Source organism: Carex rostrata, chromosome 12 (assembly GCF_964058835.1).
Source record: "Carex rostrata chromosome 12, lpCarRost1.2, whole genome shotgun sequence".
Taxonomy (NCBI): Eukaryota; Viridiplantae; Streptophyta; class Magnoliopsida; order Poales; family Cyperaceae; genus Carex; species Carex rostrata.
The window spans coordinates 283,204-304,576 of record NC_135929.1 but is presented as its reverse complement, the minus strand read 5'-3'; the positions used below and the strand labels follow the sequence as shown (position 1 = coordinate 304,576).

Sequence of the window (21,373 nt, the reverse complement as noted above, 5' to 3'; positions counted from 1 at the left end):
AAAATAATAATTTGCAATATCTCATTAATTATGAGGTAATTTGATGAACTAACATGATAACATACCATATATTCTTAGTGCTTTATTTTAATTTTAGATTCTCAAATGGTAATCATATATGGAGCATGACTAAATTATTATACTTGTAAAGGAATGGGAAAAAGGGAGGATCTGTTCAACTCTAATGGAGTTGGCAAGGAAGAAAACTTTATTTGGAACAACATCATGGACAACATTCTTATTGATGCATTTGTTCACCAAAATGAGATTGGGAATCGAGTAGGCAGTACATTTACAAGCAAGACTTATGAGTATATTGTTAGGGAGTTGTCGGAGAAATTTCCTGAAAAAAGGTTTGACAAGGAGCGAATTAAGAATCGTATCAAATATATAAAGAAAGGATTTGGACATTGTTATGATATATTTAAAAATGGATTAAGTGGTTTCAGCCATGGTTTGGAAACTCGGCCGATTCCGAGTCAACTCGGTATCAGTCGTGTCCAGTCCAAGTTTCACCCGAGTCTTGAGTCCATGCGATTTTTACAGCAAAACTCGGTTGAACAATGTTTGACTTGGCCGAGTCATTCGATTTTCAGGTCGAGTCAACAATTTTTTCAATTATTTTTAAATGCTTACTAAATAAAATGAGAATAATATCCAATAGATAATGAGTGAAACCAAAAACTACCAGCGAATTACTATACGTTCTAAATTCTAGTGGTTGATTAGTGTATTGAAAAAAAAAGCGACTGAAAGAAAAGAAATTGATGGACCTTTTCGCCGATAGATAATTCATTGTATCTATTTATAACTATGAATTGACTACATAAATCATGAACTAACTGCACAAAAAAAATGTTACATAATTAATAACAAAGATAATATGTTTAAATACACGTAACCATGTTTAAAAAGTGTGTTTTATTTGTAATGCTTGTATTACATTATGTAATTAGTATATATTTTGATTGTAATATTGTCTTAACATAGTATTTTCCCTGGGTTGCCTCCCAAGAAGCGCTTGGTTTTAGGTCCCGGCTCGATTCCTGTTTCAAATTTAGTAGAGGATTGAACGGAGGGGATTTCTCCGCTGCTTGCTTCTTTTGGATTTGGCCTCGAACTTCTTCTTCTTTCTCCTTCTCTTGTAATTTCTTATTGCATTGATGTATATGTCCTTCGAGTACCAGGCTTGGTTCGTCTTGTGAGATTCTCGTGTCTTATCGGTATCAGATGTTGCCACCGACTTTCCATGTGAAGGACTCTTATCCACTTGCAAAATTTCTACCAAGGGTACTAAATTTTTATTACTAGAGGGGAAATTGGGTTGAGCATGACAAAAAATTTCTTTCAACTTTTCCACGCAAAAAAGAAAGTTCCCCCTCTTTGACATTATCGTGTGCACCCTCCGTTGTTAAGATAATTGGACCTAAAAGATTGTTCGATTGAACTGATATCTCGCAAACGTATCTACTTTCCGACCCATATTTTGTACCAAAACCTGTGTTTAGAACCATTAAATCGGTCGTAATTCATTGAATATCTATAGAATATGGTACTGCTGCACTTTTATTCTTATCTTGCAGAAAACGGGCGAAAATGGGAAGAAAATATGCTTTCTGAAGTTCTGACACGGGTCTTACAAGTTCTGACACAGGTCTTACAACATCTTGTCCGGGTCGTATCAGCCTCAGACCAGAACAATGCTAAAATTTCAGCATCCGAACTTAAAACAGTCATAACTTTTGACTCGTAACTCCGTTTTCAGCGTTCTTTGACTTTTTGGAAAGCCTGCGAGAAGATCTACAATCTGGAATTTTCGGAAATCCTGTACGGTCCGTGTCAATTCTGATACGGATCGTGTCAGACAAATCTGGCAGGAAATCTAGAAGTTTGGAAAGAGCTTTGAATGAAGGAAAGTCGGCCAGGGACCATATATACGTGATTTCTTACACCTGAGGGCAGGGGGGAACGAGAGAGAGACATTCTAGGGTTAGAGACTTGGCGGCTAAGCTTGGAGACGGAGTTGAGAAGCGAAAGACGCGAGATTGAAGGGTATTTATAACCCTAATACACCATTCCAATTGAAGGTGGTTGGAGCACTCTAGTAGTGTCTCTATATGGCAAGATAATAGGGCATTTACAACCCTAATACAACACTCTAATTGAAGGTGTTTGGAGCACTCTCGTAAAGTCCCTATATGGTAAAATAATAGGGCATTTACAACCCTAATACAACACTCTAATTGAAGGTGTTTGGAGCACTCTAGGAGTTCCTCTATATGGCAAGATAATAGGACATTTACAACCCAAATACAAGACTCCAATTGATGGTGTTTGGAGAATTCTAGTACTGTCTCCAGATGGCAAGATAATATGGCATTTACGATTCTAGTACAACATTCAAATTGAAGGTGTTTGGAGCACTCTCATAAAGTCCCTATATGGTAAGATAATAGGGCATTTACAATCCTAATACAACAGTCCAATTGAAGGTGTTTGGAGCACTCTAGGAGTTCCTCTATTTGGCAAAATAATATGACATTTACAACCCAAATACAAGACTCCAATTGATGGTGTTTGGAGAATTCTAGCACTGTCTCCAGATGACAAGATAATAGGGCATTTACGACTCTAGTGCAACGTTCAAATTGAAGGTATTTGGAGCACTCTAGTAGTGTCCCTATATGGCAAGATAATATGGCATTTACAACCCTAATACAACACTCCAATTGAAAATGTTCGGAGCACTCTAGTAGTATCTCTATATTGCCAGATAATAGGGCATTCACAACCCAAATACAACACACCAATTGAAAGTGTTTGGAGCACTGTAGTAGCGTCTCTATATGTCAAGATAATAAAGACTTTACAAGCGAAATACACCACTCCAATTGAAGGTGTTTCGAGCACTCTAGTACCTTTATATTGCAAGAAAATAGGGCATGTGCAACCCAAATACAACACTCCAATTCAAGGTGTTTGGAGCACCCTAGTAGTGTCTTTATATGGCAAGATAATATGACATTTACAACCCACATACAACACTCTAATTGAAAGTGTTTGGAGGACCCTAGTAGTGTCTATATATGGCAAGATATTAGGGTATTTAAAACCCCAATACAACACTCAAATTCAAGGGGTTTCGATAACTCTAGTAGTGTCTCTATATGGCAAGATAATAGGGCATTTACAACCCTAATACAACTCTCCAATTGAAGGTGTTTGGGGCACTCTAGTAGTGTCTCCAGATGGCAAGACAATAGGGCAATACAACTCGAATATAATATTCCAATTGAAGGAGTTTGCAGCGCTCTAGTAGCGTCTCTATTTGACAAGATATTAGGGCATTTACAACCCTAATAAAACACTCCAATTGAAGATGCTTTGAGCACTCCAGTAGCGTCTCAAGATTGCATGATAATAGGGCATTTACAATCCTAATACAACACTCGAATTGAAGGTGTTTGGAGCACGCTAGTAGTCTCTTTATATGGCACGATAATAGGGCATCTACAACCTTAATACAACACCCTAATTAAAGGTGTTTTGAGCACTCTTGTAGTGTGTGTATATGGCAAGATAATAGGGCATTTACAACCCAAATAAAAAACTCTAATTGAAGGTGTTTGAAGCATTCTAGTAGAGTCCCTATATGGCAAGGTGTTTGGAGCACTTTAGTAGTGTCTCTAGATGGCATGATAATAGGGCAATTAGAACCCTAATACAACACTCCAATTGAAGGTGTTTGGACAACTCTAGTAGTGTCTTTGTAAGGCAAGATAATAGGACATTTACAATTTTAATACAACACTCCAATTGAAGGTTAATAAAACACTCAAATTGAATATATTTGGACCACGCTAGTAGTGTCCCTATATGGTAAGATAATAGGGCATTTACAACCCTAATACAACACTCTAATTGTAAGTGTTTGGAACATTATAGTAAACTATCTATATATATAATAAGGAATTTAGAATACTAATATGACACTCCAATTGAACATGTTTGGAGCACTGTTCTAGTGTCTCTACATGGCAAGATAATAGGACATTTACAACCCTAATACAACACTCCAATTGAATGTGTTTGGGGGCACTCTAGTTGTGTCTCTATATGACAAGAAAATTTGGCATTTGCAACCCTGATACAACATTCCAATTAATGGTGTTTGGAGCACTCTAGTAGTGTCTCTATATGGCAAGATAATAGGGCATTTACAACACTAATACAACACTCTAATTGAAGGTGTTTTTGAAGCACTATAGTGTCCCCATATTAAAAGATAATAGGTCATTTACAACCCTAATACAACACTCCAATTGAACGTGTTTTGAGCACTCTTCTAGTGTCTCTATATGGCAAGATAATAGGACATTTACAACCCTAATACAACACTCCAATTAAAGGTGTTTGGGGGCACTCTAGTAGTGTCTCTATATGGCAAGATAATAGAGCATTTGCAACCCTGATACAACATTCCAATTGATGGTGTTTGGAGCACTCTAGTAGTGTCCCTATACGGTAAGATAATAGGGCATTTGCAACCCTCATACAACTCCAATTGAAGGTGTTTGGAGCACTCTAATAGTGTCTCCAAATAGCAAGATAATAGGGCATTTAATACTCTAATACAATACTCAAATTAAAGGCGTTTGGAGCACTCTTGTAGTGTCTCTATATGACAAGATAATGAGGTATTTACAACCCTAATACAACACTCCAATTGAAAGTATTTGGAGCACTCTAGTGGTATCTCTACATGGTAAAATAATAGGACATTTACAATCCTAATACCACACTCTAATTGAAGGTGTTTGGAGCACTCTAGTAGAGCCCCTAAATGGCAAGATAATAGGGCATTTACAACACTAATATAACACTCCAATTGAAGGTGTTTGGAGCAGTCTAGTAGTGTCTCCATATTAAAAGATAAGGCATTTACAGCTCTAATACAGTATTCTAATTGAAGGTGTTTGGAGCGCCCTTGTAGTGTCTCTATATGGCAAGATAATATGGCATTTACAACCCTAATACAAAACTCTAATTGAAGGTGTTTGGAGCACGCTAGTAGAGTCCCTATATGGCAAGATAATATGGCATTTACAACACTAATACAACACTCCAATTGAAGGTGTTTGGAGCACTCTAGTAGTGTCGCCATATTGCATGATAATAGGGCATTTGCAACCCTAATACAACACTCCAGTTAAAGGTGTTTGGAGCACGCTAGTAGTGTCACTATATGGCAATATAATTGGGCATTTACAACCCTAACACAACACTCCAATTAAAGGTGTTTGGAGAACTATTGTAGTGTCTCTATATGGCAAGATAATAGGGCATTTATAACTCTAATACAACACTCTATTTGAAGGTGTTTAGAGCACTCTTGTTGTGTCTCTAGATGGCAAGATAATAAGGTATTTACAACACTAATACAACTCCAATTGAAGATGTTTGGAGTACTCTAGTAGTATCTTTATATGGGAGGTTAATATGGCATTTACAACTCTCATACAACACTCCAATAGATGGTGTTGGGAGCACTCCAGTAGTGTTAGAGCATTTATAACCCTAAAGCACTCTAATTGAAGGTACTTAGCTCACTGAAATTCTCTAGGGGTGACTCTGGTACAAAAATGGACTGGTACATAAATTATGATCACCAATATACTGGTACAGGGTTGGACAAGTTGAGTACAGAATGTAAATATGCACATGGTACATTTTATTTTTTTGTGAAAAGCGACAATTTTAGAACGTGTTAGACAATTGCTATATTTTCTTTTTTGTGAGAAGATAGAATAAAAGAGGCGTATGAGTAACAGGGAAAGAGATCGGCAAAGAAACTCTAACAAAGAGATGAAAGAAATCAATGGAAGAAGATGGAGAAGAGAAAAAATAATTTGATTACATAGGAAATTGAATTAAGAGGCGCAAAACAACAACAAATAGGAAGTGGTCCTTCTTCTATTGGTTCTAAGTATCAAACCGATAGAAGAACCCACAGAGCCTCTTCTATTTGGTTTCAACTCTAGAACTGAATGAAGAAGGTAATTCAGTTCTATGGGTTATTTTAAATGGATAGAAGAAAGTTGGAAATCTCTTCTATCGGTACTCCAGGGCACAATTGATAGAAAAAATTTGAACTTTTAGACAAACTTGACAAAAACAAGTATATTCTATCAATTCAGACTAAACAGTTAGAAAATGAGCATTTAAAGACTTAATTTTTGTAGCAACTTCATTCTGAATAAGTAAAAGTTAATTCATAGAAAGTGTTTGTCTAAGGTTTACCATTTGGAAGTATATTAAAAGAGAATGTCTTTACATTCATTAAGATTGCATCCAAGAAAATAGCATGGATAAGTTATACATTTAATTATGTCTCCAATCTGCAGTTAACTTAGCTTATTACCAAATTGTGGAAAATATATAATCGAAATGCACAATTGCAGAACAAAAGCTGGAACTTTAAAATTTACTCGGACGGAGATGAGCAATATGAGGCTAAAACATATAATAATATTGGTTTGGGGGACTGAAACATAAAATAAATAATGTATGGAAGTGGAATATGGACGTATGTCTCCACAATCACAGAGTGAGATTCTAACGGCTAATCTATAATCAAACATTTAGCCTTTTGTGAAGGATCCAAACCATATAAAAAAATTTCCAACAGTAAACTTTAATAAATTATATTAGTCTCAATCATGTCTTTGATGACATGATCTTTTGAAGGATATGACATAGAAAATAGTTAAATCAAAGACTTCCACAAGTGATCTCTACCTGAAGTTTGAACCTATAATCTCTCACATGGAATACGTTGTCTTTGCCACTAAACCAAAGACTGGTTTCCAAGACTTTCAAGTTTGAATCTTACAATATTAACTACTCATGCAATATTTTTTTTTTTGATAAAAGTGGAGTACTCCATCGATTTCATAAAACGAAATCATACATTGTTAGACAAGTACTAGTACCAGTGGTACCAGTCCTGACTTATAACAACCAACTACACGAGTACGTATGTAAACTAACTCTACACCATAACAAAGCATATATCCAAAAAAACAAACCAATAGTCAAAAATAACATCCAACCAATATCAAGCACTAATACAATAAACTGCCTCTAAACCAAAATAAAATGGCTGCACCCCTGTATCAAATATCACCGTCCTCCCTTATGTCGGATCCATCTATAAGCAGATGGACCCTTTGCTCCTGCACTATCCCTTCCATAGCCTCCTCCTGTGGAAGTAAATCATTAAAAAAAATAGAAATATGCAACACATCAGTAGGAAGTACTAATGATAATTTAAGAACAGACCCAGTATCTTTTGAATTCACCCAAAATTTCACAAGAGAAATAATTTGAGCTCCTATTACTTGAGGTTTAGCTCTAACCCCCTGAAAACATAACTTATTTCTTGCCAACCATAAAGTCCACAAAATGGCTCCTCGTACTAATTCTATTAATAGCCTATCTTTTAATGGTATTAAAGTATCAATAAACCAAAGCTCCTCCACAGTGCTGATATTAAAATCAAAGTTATTATAGTCAACAATCCAATTCCAAACTATTATTGTAGCAAAAGAACATTGTAAAAATAAATGATTGACAGTTTCTGGTTCACCACAAAAAGGACAACCTACGTCTCCTTGCCCTTGAACTCAAGTTAACCATCATTAAGACTTTCTTTTGTTTTACTAACCATAAAAATATCTTAATTTTAAAAGGAATTTTTGCTTTCCAAATAGTATCAAACTCTTTATTTTTCAACCCACCATACTCAAGTCAAGTGTAAAAATAATGTACTGTAAATCTACCATTAACATTCAATCTCCAATGTAATTCATCCTTCAATTCATTTATCAAAGTGACCCATTCTTCCCTATACATCCCTGTCAATTGTCGTCTAAATGATAGATTAATCTGTCCACTTCCTAAAACTGAAGCTACTGTCAAACCAATATCAGATGCAATTGAAAATAAATTAGGAAATAAAACACTTATAGGACACTCACACATCCATCTATCAGTCCAAAATAACACCTCGGCTCCATTACCAATAGTTTTCCTAAAACATAACTATATGTTTCATTTTGACAACAGCCCTCCAAAAAGCTGATAATTGATAATGAACCCCTTGTGTCCCATATTTGGCTTTTAGGATTTCTTTCCCACTTGCCTATAATGCTAGGGTCATTAAATCGATACCACCATTTAGCTAATAAAGCAAAATTAATTGTTTTAAGATTAAGAATCCCTAATCCCCCTTGAGACTTATCTGCACAAGCTACTTTCCATAGAACCAAAGAAATTTTTTTCCTAACTGAACTACCTCCATACCACAAGAATCGACGTCTGAGTTTATCTATCGTATGCCTGATCTGAACTAGCATCCTGTAAAGAGCTAACCAATATAAAGAAATTGCTAAAATAGCAGAGTTCAAAAGTGTAACTCGTCCCCCAATAGACAACAATTTACTTTTCCATCCTTGCAACCTTTTTTTCAATTTTCTCAATTAAAACATTCCAACACTCTATAGGTGTGGTTTTCCAATGAATAGGAACTCCTAAATAAGTAATTGGAAGTTGGCTCACAATACATCCAAAACGAGAAGCAAGTCTAGTAATCTCTATTTCATCTAAATTCAAAGGAATCATGACACTCTTATGAAAATTAATTTTTAGACCTTTCATATTTTCAAAACCAGACAATAAAAGCTTTAGAGCCTCTCTCATTTTATCATTTGCTTCTAAGAAAATAAGGGTGTCATCTGCGAAATGTAAATTCAACAAATCCCCAACTCCTTCAAAATGCCCTAAGCCCTTAAGAAATCCTGCTTCCTTAGCCTTATGCAATATCTTATAAAGTGTTTCTGCTACTATATCAAATAGGAAATGAGACAATGGGTCTCCCTGTCTCAACCCTCTTCTACATTTAAAGTAAGTCCCCAAACTACCATTCAAACTAATGCATGTTCTACTACCTTCAAGGGTATCAAAAATCCCCCTCTTAAATTTCTCACCGAACCCCCTAGCACCTAAAACTTCTTGTAAAAACTCCCAATTAATTAAATCATAAGCTTTTTCGAAATCCAGCTTGAATAAAATACCTTTAGTTTTTGAAACCCTAACTTGATGTAAAACCTCAATCGCGCAGACCACATTATCCAAAATATGACGTTCTTTTATGAAAGCAGTTTGAGTGTCACTAATTAAAAAATCCATAACTTTTTCTACCCTATCAGCCAACAATTTAGTAATAAGTTTAAAACTGCAATTAATAAGACTTATTGGTCTATAGTTAGAAATAGAATGAGCTATCTCTTTTTTAGGGATCAGACACACATATGCAAGGTTCAATTTAGAAATGTCTAAGTCATGAAAATAAAAGGAAGTAAACAATTTATATAAATCAGATTTAATAAAATCCCAACCAGCTTGATAGAAAGCAAACGAAAACCCATCAGGTCCAGGTGCCTTAGAGGCATTACATGAAAAAACAATAGTCTTAATTTCTTCTAAAGAAAACATCTTTTCTAGCTCAAAGTTTTGCAAATCACTTAATTGTTCATTGGTAGCCCATAAATTATCTTGTAAAAAGATATGCCTAGTAGTTCGAGATCTTAACAAATTCTTATAAAAGGTAGTGACATGGTTTTTTAATGCCCCAGGATCACTAATAACTATCTCATCATGTTCTAAGGTTAAAATTGTATTCTTTTTTCTCCTTCTATTTGAAGCAGTGTTATCAGAACCGGACCGGACCGGTCGGTTGGACAGGAAAAAACCGGAACTGGTCAACTGGACGGTTCGGTTGATATGAAATATCACCTCTGCAATTGAACCGAAAAAACAAACTTAATTAACCGGTTTTTTTCAAAAACCGCGAAATAGTCATAGAAAAAACCCAGTTATAAACCCGATTATAAACATGGTGTACCTTTGCACGCGTAACGAGAAAAAGTAAGAGAGAGAAGGTAACAAATCCTAGTGTATTATATGGGTGTAAATGAGTAAATTCCAGTCACATGTCAACATCAATTATACTTTTTTTATCTCATACATTTTTTGTAAATGACCCTTATTTTTAGATATTATAAAAAAGTGAATCAAGTATAATATACATAATACATCATAATTATTCATATATATTCATATAGACATCTTGAAACAATAATTGTTATTATTTTATTATTTACATATGTATGAAATTTGGTACTGTAAAATTCTAAATTCATCATACAAAATTTAAAATAATGGGATGCTATATTTTCTCTCCAAAAAAAAATATTTTGTCATTTCTTGATCAAATTAGTACTTTTCAATATATTTTTAGGAGATAAAATTTTAACTTATCTGTAAATTTATAGTTATTATTTCATATATATGTGTGATTTTTACTAGATAAAAACATATTTATTTTGATAACATATCTCATAAATATATAAATTTAAAAAAATCAACGGTCCAACCAATTGACCCATTGGTCTGAACAATGAACCGTTAACCTGAAACTTTTTCTATCAACGTCCGGTTCAGTTATGATAACATTGATATAATGTGACCATATACATCGGATTAAATTTCATCACTGCATTGTGATGACAGAAAAACATACTATATAAATTCGATGCTTTGGATAGGATGAAAATTTTAATTTCTGATAATAAGTTATATATATATATATATATATATAGAGAGAGAGAGAGAGAGAGATGGGCTATGGTGCATTGCAATGCATGAACCCCCCCTTATGCATTGCACTATAATTACGGATTTAAAGTCCAAACGACCGATCCGAACCGTTAGATATTTAATCCATATTGAAATGTGCTTGGAGACAAAATTTTATATTTTTTGGAATTTTTTTACTATTTATTAAGCATTTTTGAAAATTGCTGTTTTGCTGTGAACAGTAAAAAAACAGTAAAATTTTCTGGACCATCAGATCAGCGACTTTAAAAATTGCTTAATAAATAGTAAAAAAATTCCAAAAAATGTAAAATTTGGTCCCCAAGCACATATTAATATGAAGAACAAGATGAACGGTTCGGATTGGTCGTTTGGACTTTAAATCCATAATTTATAGTGCAATGCACAAAAGGGTTCATGCATTGCAATGCACCATAGCCCATCTCTCTCTCTCTATATATATATATAGAGTTAGGCTGGGGTGCTATGGATAGCATAGTGGCCTCTATGCTACGGCTCAATATTCGAATTTTCAAAATCCAAACGGTCGATCCGAACCGTTCATCTTATTCTCCATATTAATATGTGCTTGGAGACCAAATTTTACATTTTTCTGAATTTTTTTACTATTTATTAAGTATTTTACAAAATTGTTGATCCAACGGTGGCTGCACAAAACAGTAAAACCGTTGGATTAGCGATTTTCAAAGTGGCTTAATAAATAGTAAAAAAATTCAGAAAATTATAAAATTTGGTCTCCAAGCAGATATTAATATGGAGAATAAGATGAACGGTTCGGATCGACCGTTTGGATTTTGAAAATTCGAATATTGAGCCGTAGCATAGAGGCCACTATGCTATCCATAGCACCCCAGCCTAACTCTATATATATATATATATATATTAAAAAACCAGTAATTGAACTGGTTGAACCACCGGTCCGACCATTGAACCATTAAACCGAAGCTTTAACGGTTCGATGTCCGGTCCGGTTCTGATAACATTGAAACTATCTGTATTCGTATTTATATTCGAAAAATTATAATGGATAAAGATACGATAAGACTTTTAACTATCCGTATCCGATCATTTATACTTTTAAATCACAACAAATATATTATATTTTTTAAATTGATTTATTAAATTGCATATTATACTAATAATTTATTAAAGAGAAGGGTTCAAATGCCTCCATTTTTTATGTCTCCACCCTGCCTCCATTTTTTAAAACTTTAATAACTCAAAATTTTAAACTTAAAAGTCAAAATAAAATCATTAGATGTGATCTATCTTATTTTCACTATGCGCTCATAAAAAATTATCACATTTCAGTTTTATTTTTATGTGAATCAATGAGTTCAAAAATCAACGTCTAGAAATCATCCAAATTAGTACGTTTTTTACAAGCTCTTGATGACAACCAAAATAAAATTGAAATGTCATAATTTTTTTACACGTTCATAGATAAAATGATGTAGATCATATCCAATGGTTTTATTTTGACTTTTAAGTTTTAAATTTTGAATTATTAAAGTTTTTAAAAATGGAGGCATGGTGGAGGCACAAAAAATGAAGGCATTTGAACCCTCCTCTTTATTAAATTGCATTTAGATATATATTTTGATGAACAATATAACAATATGATATAATTAGTGAGTAATATTTTAATAATATAATAGATATTTTGTAACCAACAAGTTAATTATGAAAAATATTTGTATCCGTTCGATATCCGATCCGTATTCGTAATATTTAATATCCAATCCGTATTTATATCCGAGACTATCCGTATCCGTATTTAAAAAATTATAACGAATACAGATATGATAAAACCACTATCCAATCCGTATCCAACCGTTTACACCCTAACCGACACACCCTGACGATTTTAAGTTCTACTTAATTTGTGAACTTGGATTTGGACCTATTGTAATCGAAAAGAGAAAATTACGGGTCATGAAGCCCAAAAATCAAAGAAGCAGGCAGGGTTTTCTCGACTAATCTCGAAACTGTGTCAAGAGTCAAGACTTGAGGACTGGCGAGCTCTCTAGAAAGCGCCAGTGCCTCATTACTTAATACTTCTCCGCTCTCTATAAATTCACCATGATATATAATTTAGCATTCGTCTCAGCAAAAAAAAAACAAAAATTAAATCAACCTATAAACTTATGTTACACTGATCTCGATTTCTTCATCTCACCTTCTAATAAAATAACTAACGATCGATCACATATCACAGCAATGTCCATCACCAGGAGCAGCAGCGTTTTAGACCCCTTCTCTCTCGACCTGTGGGACCCATTCCATGGCTTCCCTTTCACCCGCAACTTCCTTGACCCCTCTTCCTCCTCCACCATGGCTCGCATGGACTGGAAGGAAACTCCTGAAGCCCATGTGCTCAAAGCAGATCTTCCAGGAATGAAGAAAGAAGAGATCAAGGTTGAAGCGGAAGGTAACGTACGTACTCCAGATCATGATCAGCGAGGAGCGCACTGGTGAGAACGAGGAGAAGACTGAGACGTGGCACCTAGTAGCTAGAGCGTTGCAGTGGGAAGTTCATGAGGAGGTTGAGGTTGCCAGAGAATGCGAAGATGGATGGAGATCAATTAGGTTCTGCCATGGAGAGCGGCGTGCTGACATGTAGTTACTGTGCCAAAGAAGGAGGTAAAGAAGCCTGAGGCCAAATATATTGAGATCGAGGCTGCTCAAGGAGGCGGTTCAGGCTGTCTGAGAATGCCAAGATGGATAAAATCAAAGAAGCCACAGAAAACGTAACAGAATGTTGACTAGTACTGTCACTGTCACTGTCACTGGCACTGGGCTTAATGTAATGTAATGTAATGTAATGTAATGTAATGTAATGTAATGTAATGTAATGTAATGTAATGTAATGTAATGTAATGTAATGTAATGCTTCTTGAATCTGCTAGCTGTTCTGTTCCTTACTGTTGGAAGCGTAGATGTTCCTTCCTTGCTTCAATTCTATCACACGTACGCCACATCAAAATGAATTAACCTGGTAATACAAAGAATTAGCCAATAATGAGTAAGAATAGAAGGTGGATTATCATTGAAATCAATTTACTAGACCAAATTGCAAAGAAATTAATGATGTCGTTAGTTTCATTACAAAAATGTCTCGGTATGTTATGTCATATGATGGGACTCGTGTGCAGTTAGGGGGACAACTACCTTCCTTCCTTAGATTTTGAAATTTTATAGAGATATACATGTTCCGACTAATTTTGTCTTTTTTTGGAAATTCTTTTGCCCCTCTCAAAGATTAAAATATTTACGATTGATATTAAAAATAGAAGTCACAATATTAAAAATTAGAATGTAGATTATTGAAAATTATAAGAAGAATTTTTTTATCTAGTACTCAACTAGCTAATGAGTTTGAATCTAATTTAAAAATTCTGGATCCATCCCTAAGTATTTTCTCCTCGAACGAAAATGACATATTATAACACATCACGTCACACGTTACATAATCAATTTTTTTCCAATATTATTTCTTCAATTTTAATTTATTTTACAATATTTTCTTAATTTTCCGCATCATTTTTTTATTTTTATTTTCTATAAACAAACTTAGAATATAAAACAATTAATTAAGCGTGACCAATTATATATGATTTACGGCGTAATTAAATGTAACATGATTATTCACGTGATATGATTATCTTCAATCATTTTTCTATTATTTTCATAATGTTTGGTCACGTCTAGGAGTGGCAACGAGCTGTTAAAGAGCGAGTTAGGTCACATTCATACTCGGCTTGTTGGTGTATCAAGTTGAGCGAGCAAGTTTGAATTTTAGGTCCCGAGCTAAAACTATTGCTCAAAACCGACTCATGACTTGTCCGAGCGAGTCGAGCTAGCTCATTACTAGCTTGGCAGATTTATAAATTTGTATATTTTTTTTCCTGCTATATCTTAAATTTTCATAACACATCTTATCAATCATGGCTAAAACAAAATAATATTTATATGACTAATTACTGAGGAATACTCTTAATTTCAATTGTAATTAAGCAAATCAACTACCATAAATTAACTTTATAGCTAAATTCATACATACAAATATATCAAAATCCTAAAGTCATGCAAACATATTCACATAATAATTCATGCATACCAAATCAAACAAATTCATACAAATTAACTTAATTGCTTATAATTAATTCACACATATTCCATACAAAATTACCAGTCAACTTAAACACAGTCCAAAGTGCAATTGTCATAACATTAGCTATAACATTCATAGACCATAATATCTCCAATCTGAAGTGAATAGATCCGATTAAACTATTAAACTATGTATATTAAATAGCTTGTTAACGACCGAGCTGGCTCGAGGCCAAACTCAAACTCATTAATTCTGGCTCGAGTATGTAGCGAGCGAGCTAATTTTAACTCGATCCACTAACGAACGAGCTGTTACCGATCGAGTTACGGACGAATACCAAACGGGCCATAAGCTACGAGCTTTTTTGTCAGTCCTAGTCACGTGACAGATAATAATTTTGATATTGTACATATCGAACGTGACGTCACATTTTCGACATTTTTGATATTATGTATGTATATCAGATGAATGTCACGTCACATTTTCAACATATTAGATCCATTTTTCTTTGTCTGCGTCCCCGTCCTTCATTCTGATTTAATTTAGCTTTTCTGATCTGCGATACGATAAGGTCCAATACAGAAATTGGAATTGAGAACTTTTATTTTTTTTTTATGAAAAGAATTGCAAACTAAAAGAACGAACTCGGTCCTAGTTGCAGACTAATTCATCCACTCCGGGAGTGTTTATCCTCTGAGCTATCTCATCTCAACTTTTGCGTGACCAACGTGTACGGTGTCTATTGACTCTATTCGGGGATTAGTATCAGTATGGGGACCAGCATTATTTGTGCTTCGAGATTCGTGCAAAACGTATTTCAACAGTTGAGACTTTTTTTAGAAAAACACTCAAAGTTTGAGATATCTCAGTGGATGCGAATTCCCCTGGTCCTTGGACCCACGTGTAAGTATGGCCAAGCCTGTCTTTAAAGGGAAGAAAGCGCATTGCGCAATTGCGCCTACGGGTTCTTTAAAGTTTAAACAAAAAAAAAGGGAAGAAGGAAATAGAGGCCTCGTGTCGTGCACGGTGCACCGCTTCGCGTTGATCAACTCCTTTCCTTTTTTTTCTCTCACCCAAGAATTCTATCTCCTCTCCTCTTCTCTGCTCATTTCGAGCGCTGCCTTTTGATAGAACCATCAATGGAGTGCTTGGCGCAATCAACTCAGGGCAAGGGCATCGTCGATCAACGTCCGAGCAAGCGTCAGAGACGGGTATGGGATGTCTTGCCGGAGAATCTCACGGTATGATTCGTTTTCTCTTCTTTCTCGGATTGTTTATGCAAGATCGTGTGGTTCTTCGACTTATCTTGGGTTTTGTGAGTGTTGTACTTGTACTTTTTATTTAGATAATCTTCGAAATTTTCTTTCTGATTGTATCTTATGTGTCATTTATCCACCAGGTGTAGTATACACCTAATTTTACAGCTAAAGTTTTGTTTTTTCTTAGAATAAGTAAGGTGCTTATTTTCTTGATTTTCTTTAGGTAATAGGTGGAAGGAAATTTGTGAGATACATCTAAGAATTGAATATTGTTTGTTAGATCTGTTCAAACTAAACTATTTTGTAAAAATATGTGGGTGTACTCGGTGGCTCTAAACAATAGTAACGATACTCTAGAGTGTTAAACAAAGAATTTCAGGAAAAGGGAAAAATGTTATGTCAAACAATATACATTAAGTAACAGGATTGATGAAGCTTCCTTTCTTGTGTAGATCAACTTTCCTCGCATCTTTTATTGTTTTAGATGTTCTCTTTTATATTTCTCAACTAATATTTTTTAATGGAATTGAATTCTCCAGCTAATCAAATTATGGTCAGATGATGTTACTAGAGGTGCCATCGGGTCTGGTGGTAGGTCTGGGTACTACCATGTCAAGATCCGTACCAAAATAGTGTTGGAGTCCAAAATATGACCCGTGTAATTTTAGTTCCATTCTAGGTTGCATCTGTTCATGGGTATTGCAATCAATGTTCAACCTTTTTGTTGAATTGTTTGGGTCTGTAAAATCTTGTCCCAAACTGGATCCATGTATGGTTGGGTTCCAGTAGGTCTAAGGCGGGTCAGGTTCTTTATTTGGGTGAAGGTAAACAATCCTATTAAAGTTCTTTGGAGGGAAATCTCAAAGTTTTATGCAAATTGATAAATATTAACCAACTTATAATAATAATAATAAGGTTAAAAGTTGCCACTCTGTTTGTGAAAATAACCACTGTTTAAGATCTAGAAGAAGTAAACTGTATGGTTCTGCGTAGGCTCCATTGGATTTATGCTGTGCCCAAGAAGCTGGTGCTGTGCCAGAACCTAAGCCTGACAAGGAAATAGTTGGGTTCTCCTCTCCTCCATTGAGAGAGGATGATAAAGATGGACGTTATGTTTTTGCTGTCGGCGAGAACCTGACCTCACGCTGTAATTACACTTTTAAAAATTTGTTACTCACAGTTTTTTATTTACTTGTCAGTGATTCTTGCGTGTAGCAAAATAATGGCTTAATGTACTTTTCATTTAATATTTGTGGAAGATATAGTATTTCAGTAGTTTCAAATCTGAAATTTGGAGGGTCTAATGTTACCTACTTACTGTGAACAAATGTTACCTACTTACTGTGAACATCAGTCTGCTCCCTTTCTAACTTATGTTTCCTCTATATTTTTCAGACAAAATCCATAGCAAAATGGGTGAAGGTAAGTTTGACTGGCTTATCAGTCAAAATTACTGGGAAATAATCAGGTAATCAATCAATTGTTTGATGCATGTTTTTTTGGGTGTGGTAGGTACTTTTGGTCAGGTGCTAGAATGTTGGGACAGAGAAAGCAAAGAGATGGTAGCTATCAAAATTATTCGCGGCATAAAAAAGTATATGGATGATGCAAGGATTGAGATTGATATCCTTCAACAGCTTGGCAAGTGTGAGACAGCTAGATCCCGGTATGTCTCTCAGTACATGCATGCCTATCAATCTTTGATTATATTTCTGTTTGTTTTTCATGGATTAGATGCTGTGTTTTGCAGCTGTGTGCAAGTAAGGAACTGGTTCGAGTACCGTAATCATATCTGTATTGTAAGCTCGTGATAAATTATGACTATTGCCTTTTTTCAAAAAAAAAAAAAAATTAGCTTGGGTTGGTTTTAATGACAAATCAAATTCAACATGGATGGTTTAACAGGTGTTTGAGAAGTTGGGGCCCAGTTTGTTCGATTTTCTTCGAGATAATAATTACCGCGGGTTCCCCATTAATCTAGTCCGTGAGTTTGCCAGACAACTCCTGGAAAGTGTAGCATGTGTGTAGACATTACTACTACCTATTTGCACATTGTTATCAATATTTTATTATTAATAATGTGCAGTTAACAGAGAAATTTTTTCCTGGGAGTTGAAATAATATAAAGGCTATAAGTGATAATCATGTTTTATCTTTTATTCATTAGTTAATGCTATTTGCTTCCTTGCAGTCTTGCATGATTTGCGTCTCATTCACACTGATTTAAAACTTGAGAATGTACTACTTGTTTCGCCGGAGTACATTAAAGTCCCCGACTACAAAGTATTGTGACATTTGTCTTTGTTGTTGCATGTAGTTGCTTTGTATTTTATAAATGAGGTGTTTAACCTGTAGTGTACACTTGTAGGTAACATCAGAGTCTCCAAAGGAAGGATCTTATTACATGCGCTTGCCAAAGTCGAGTTCTATCAAGGTTATTGATTTGGTGGCACTACAGTTGACAGCCCACAAAATACTTGTGTTGTATCCACACGGTATTATCGGGCGCCTGAGGTTATTCTTGGTAAGTAATCCTTATTGTTACTGGCTATTGTTTTCTTCATTGTTGTTGTGCTGCTTTCATTATGTTTTAACTTGTTGTTTCTTGTCGTTCCCTCAGGGCATGGCTGGAGCTACCCATGTGATATTTGGAGTGTGGGGTGCATCATAGTTGAACTTTGCTTGGTATTGTCCTAATAGAAAGTCTTATTTAATCTGTTAGACACATGACTCGTTAACAACTTCTGAAAATGGTAGTATTGTTTTTCAGGGGGATGTGTTATTTGAAACAGATGAAGATTTAGAACACTTGGCTATGATGGAGAAAGCCTTGGGACCCTTGCCTAGTCACATGCTGACAAGAGCAGAGTAAGAACCTTTACCTCTCTTTTAGGCTCATTCTAAGTAGTGATCTGATAGTCAGTTTGATGTGCCTTTTTTACCTGTTGCAGTCGACACGCTGAGAAGCTTGTGAGAAAAGGAAGGCTGACCTGGCCCAAAAGTTGCATTGTGAGAAAAGGAAGGCTGAACTGGCCCAAAGGTTGCAGGTCACTGAAAAGCATGAAAGTTGTTTTGAATGTCCCTTACCTTAAGGTATGGTGCACTTCTATTTCAATTTTTTGAGTTTGATATTGGTTTTCTGATGCGGTCGGTATCTTACATTGGTGTGTTATTTCTTTTTGACAGGATCTGGTAAGGGAAAATGTAGACCACTTTGCTGATGATCTCATTGACCTTCTTAATGGGCTTCTCAGATATGACCCATCAGATAGGCTTTCTGCCCAGGAGGCTCTTCGTCATCCTTTCTTTACCTGAGGTGGTTATAGACTTGTAGTAGGAAGTTGTAATCCTGGACAGTATCCAAATGTTAAGTAGTCTTATGAAAGTACTTGCTGTTTTTTCAGCTCTTTTGGAGTTATTTTGCATGCTTAACATGGTGTAGCTACCAGTTTGTGTTCATTTGTAAAGGTCTAAGACAGTACTACAACTTATAAGTTTCTCAATTTTCTTTTTTCAATAATATAAAACATTATAAACATATACCATATGAATATACATGGTGTAGCTGCCAGTTTGTGTTCAGTTGTAAGGTCTAAGACAGTACTACAACTTGTAAGTTTCTCAATTTTCGTTTTTCAATATGAGCAATAATTTTAAAAAATGTTAAACATTATAGACATATACCATATGATGAATGTAAAAAATATGGAAATATGGAGGTGCCTTTTTGAAAACCAGTAGTAATTTGAGAATTTTTGTGTATGTGATATAAATTTTTTAAGTCCAATCATCAGGTAGCAACCAATCGAAATATTATATTCCTTACCGTCAGCAACAATTATAGCATTTTGCAATAGAATCAGAACAAGTTATTTGAACAGTCCAGTTAGGGGTGTAAACGGTTGGATAAGGATCGGATAGTGGTCAAATCGTATTCTTATCTGTTATAATTTTTCGGATATAGATACAGACATGAATAGTCTTGGATACGGATTGGATATTAAACGGATAATACGAATCGGATATTAGACGGATACAAATATAATTTGGATAATTAAAAATATATTACTAATGTACATTCTAGTAAAGAATAACATCTAAATATAATTTTTTTATTTAAAAATTAGATATAATATTTTTATAATAAATTTGTTGGTTACAAAATATATATTATATTAGAGGAGGGATCAAGTTACAACAATTTTTGAGTTACAACAACCATTTTCTACATTTTTAAAGTCCAAATCATCGATCCAACCCGTTAGATGTGATCTCTACAATAAAATGTGCTTGGAGACCAAATTTTACATTTTTTGAAATTTTTTTACTATTTATTAAGATGGGTACAAAAACTAGTCAAATTCAGACCATTGAATTTTGTACCCATCTTAATAAATAGTAAAAAATTTCCAAAAAATATAAAATTTGGTCTCCAAGCGCATTTTATTGTGGAGATCACATCTAACGGTTTGGATCGACGATTTGGACTTTAAAAATGTAGAAAATGGTTGTTGTAACTTGTTGTAACTCAAAAATTGTTGTAACTTGATCCCTCCTCGTTATATTATTAAAATATTAGTTATTAATTATGTCATAATGTTATATTGTTTATAAGAATATATGTATATGCAGTTTAATAAATCATTGGCATGTATATATAATTTAAGAGCATAGAGTACATTTATTGTGGTATAGGGATGTAAACGGTCGGATACAGATAGTTAAAAATCTTAAGATACCCGTTATAATTTTTGATACAAAGTCTCGGATGCATATAAGAATTGAATTCGGATTCGGACTCAGACGAAATCAGATGTCCGTTTACACCCCTAAGTGCAGTCCCCCTTCATTATTTGAACAACTTTTTCTTTTTCTTTTTCTTTTTCTTTTTCTTTTTCTTTATCTAGCTCCTTGCTATACAAAAAAATATATTGTCTTTTATAGAAAAATATAAAACAGATTGCGTGCATTCAAGTATTTATCATGCAAGAAAATAAAAACCACATTTTTCTAGAAATTGTACCTCTAAGATCTAAAGCAACTTAAACATAAAATCGTAATCCTAGGGAAATATCTATTAAAAAAAAAAACTCGCAACGCACCAATTACGACCTAATTTATATTTGGGAGAATTTCACAAATACCATGAGCACCAATTATGCATGTTTTTGCCTAGAGTTTTATATCAATAACTTGATCAATTTTCACGCATTTAGGTTAATTTAGTTTAATTTAGTTTAGAATTATACTACGAATCAAGTTA

At 34.5% G+C, this 21,373-nt stretch overlaps 1 protein-coding gene and 1 pseudogene across 2 annotated transcripts; both read left to right on the top strand.

Moving 5' to 3' along the window:
* Positions 1 to 12,957: 12,957 nt before the first annotated feature.
* Positions 12,958 to 13,726, top strand: LOC144562960 (18.2 kDa class I heat shock protein-like). Its single transcript, XM_078312326.1, has 3 exons — positions 12,958 to 13,168; positions 13,297 to 13,380; positions 13,647 to 13,726. The coding sequence occupies exons 1-3, from the start codon at positions 12,958 to 12,960 to the stop codon at positions 13,724 to 13,726; spliced, it is 375 nt and encodes a 124-aa protein (XP_078168452.1).
* Positions 13,727 to 15,827: 2,101 nt separating this feature from the next.
* Positions 15,828 to 19,112, top strand: LOC144563500 (serine/threonine-protein kinase AFC2-like; annotated as a pseudogene). The gene is made up of 10 exons (XR_013514367.1): positions 15,828 to 16,092; positions 17,104 to 17,257; positions 17,506 to 17,532; positions 17,623 to 17,776; positions 17,861 to 17,909; positions 18,016 to 18,130; positions 18,302 to 18,393; positions 18,479 to 18,634; positions 18,731 to 18,795; positions 18,881 to 19,112. The product of XR_013514367.1 is annotated as a serine/threonine-protein kinase AFC2-like (transcript).
* The last annotated feature ends 2,261 nt before the right edge of the window (positions 19,113 to 21,373 follow it).

Coding starts and splice junctions, on each gene's coding strand:
- LOC144562960 (XM_078312326.1), top strand. CDS start 12,958: ATGTCCATCACCAGGAGCAGCAGCGTTTTAGACCCCTTCTCTCTCGAC. Junction 13,169..13,296: donor GATCAAGGTTGAAGCGGAAG/GTAACGTACGTA, acceptor TGAGGTTGCCAG/AGAATGCGAAGATGGATGGA. Junction 13,381..13,646: donor TTACTGTGCCAAAGAAGGAG/GTAAAGAAGCCT, acceptor TGAATCTGCTAG/CTGTTCTGTTCCTTACTGTT.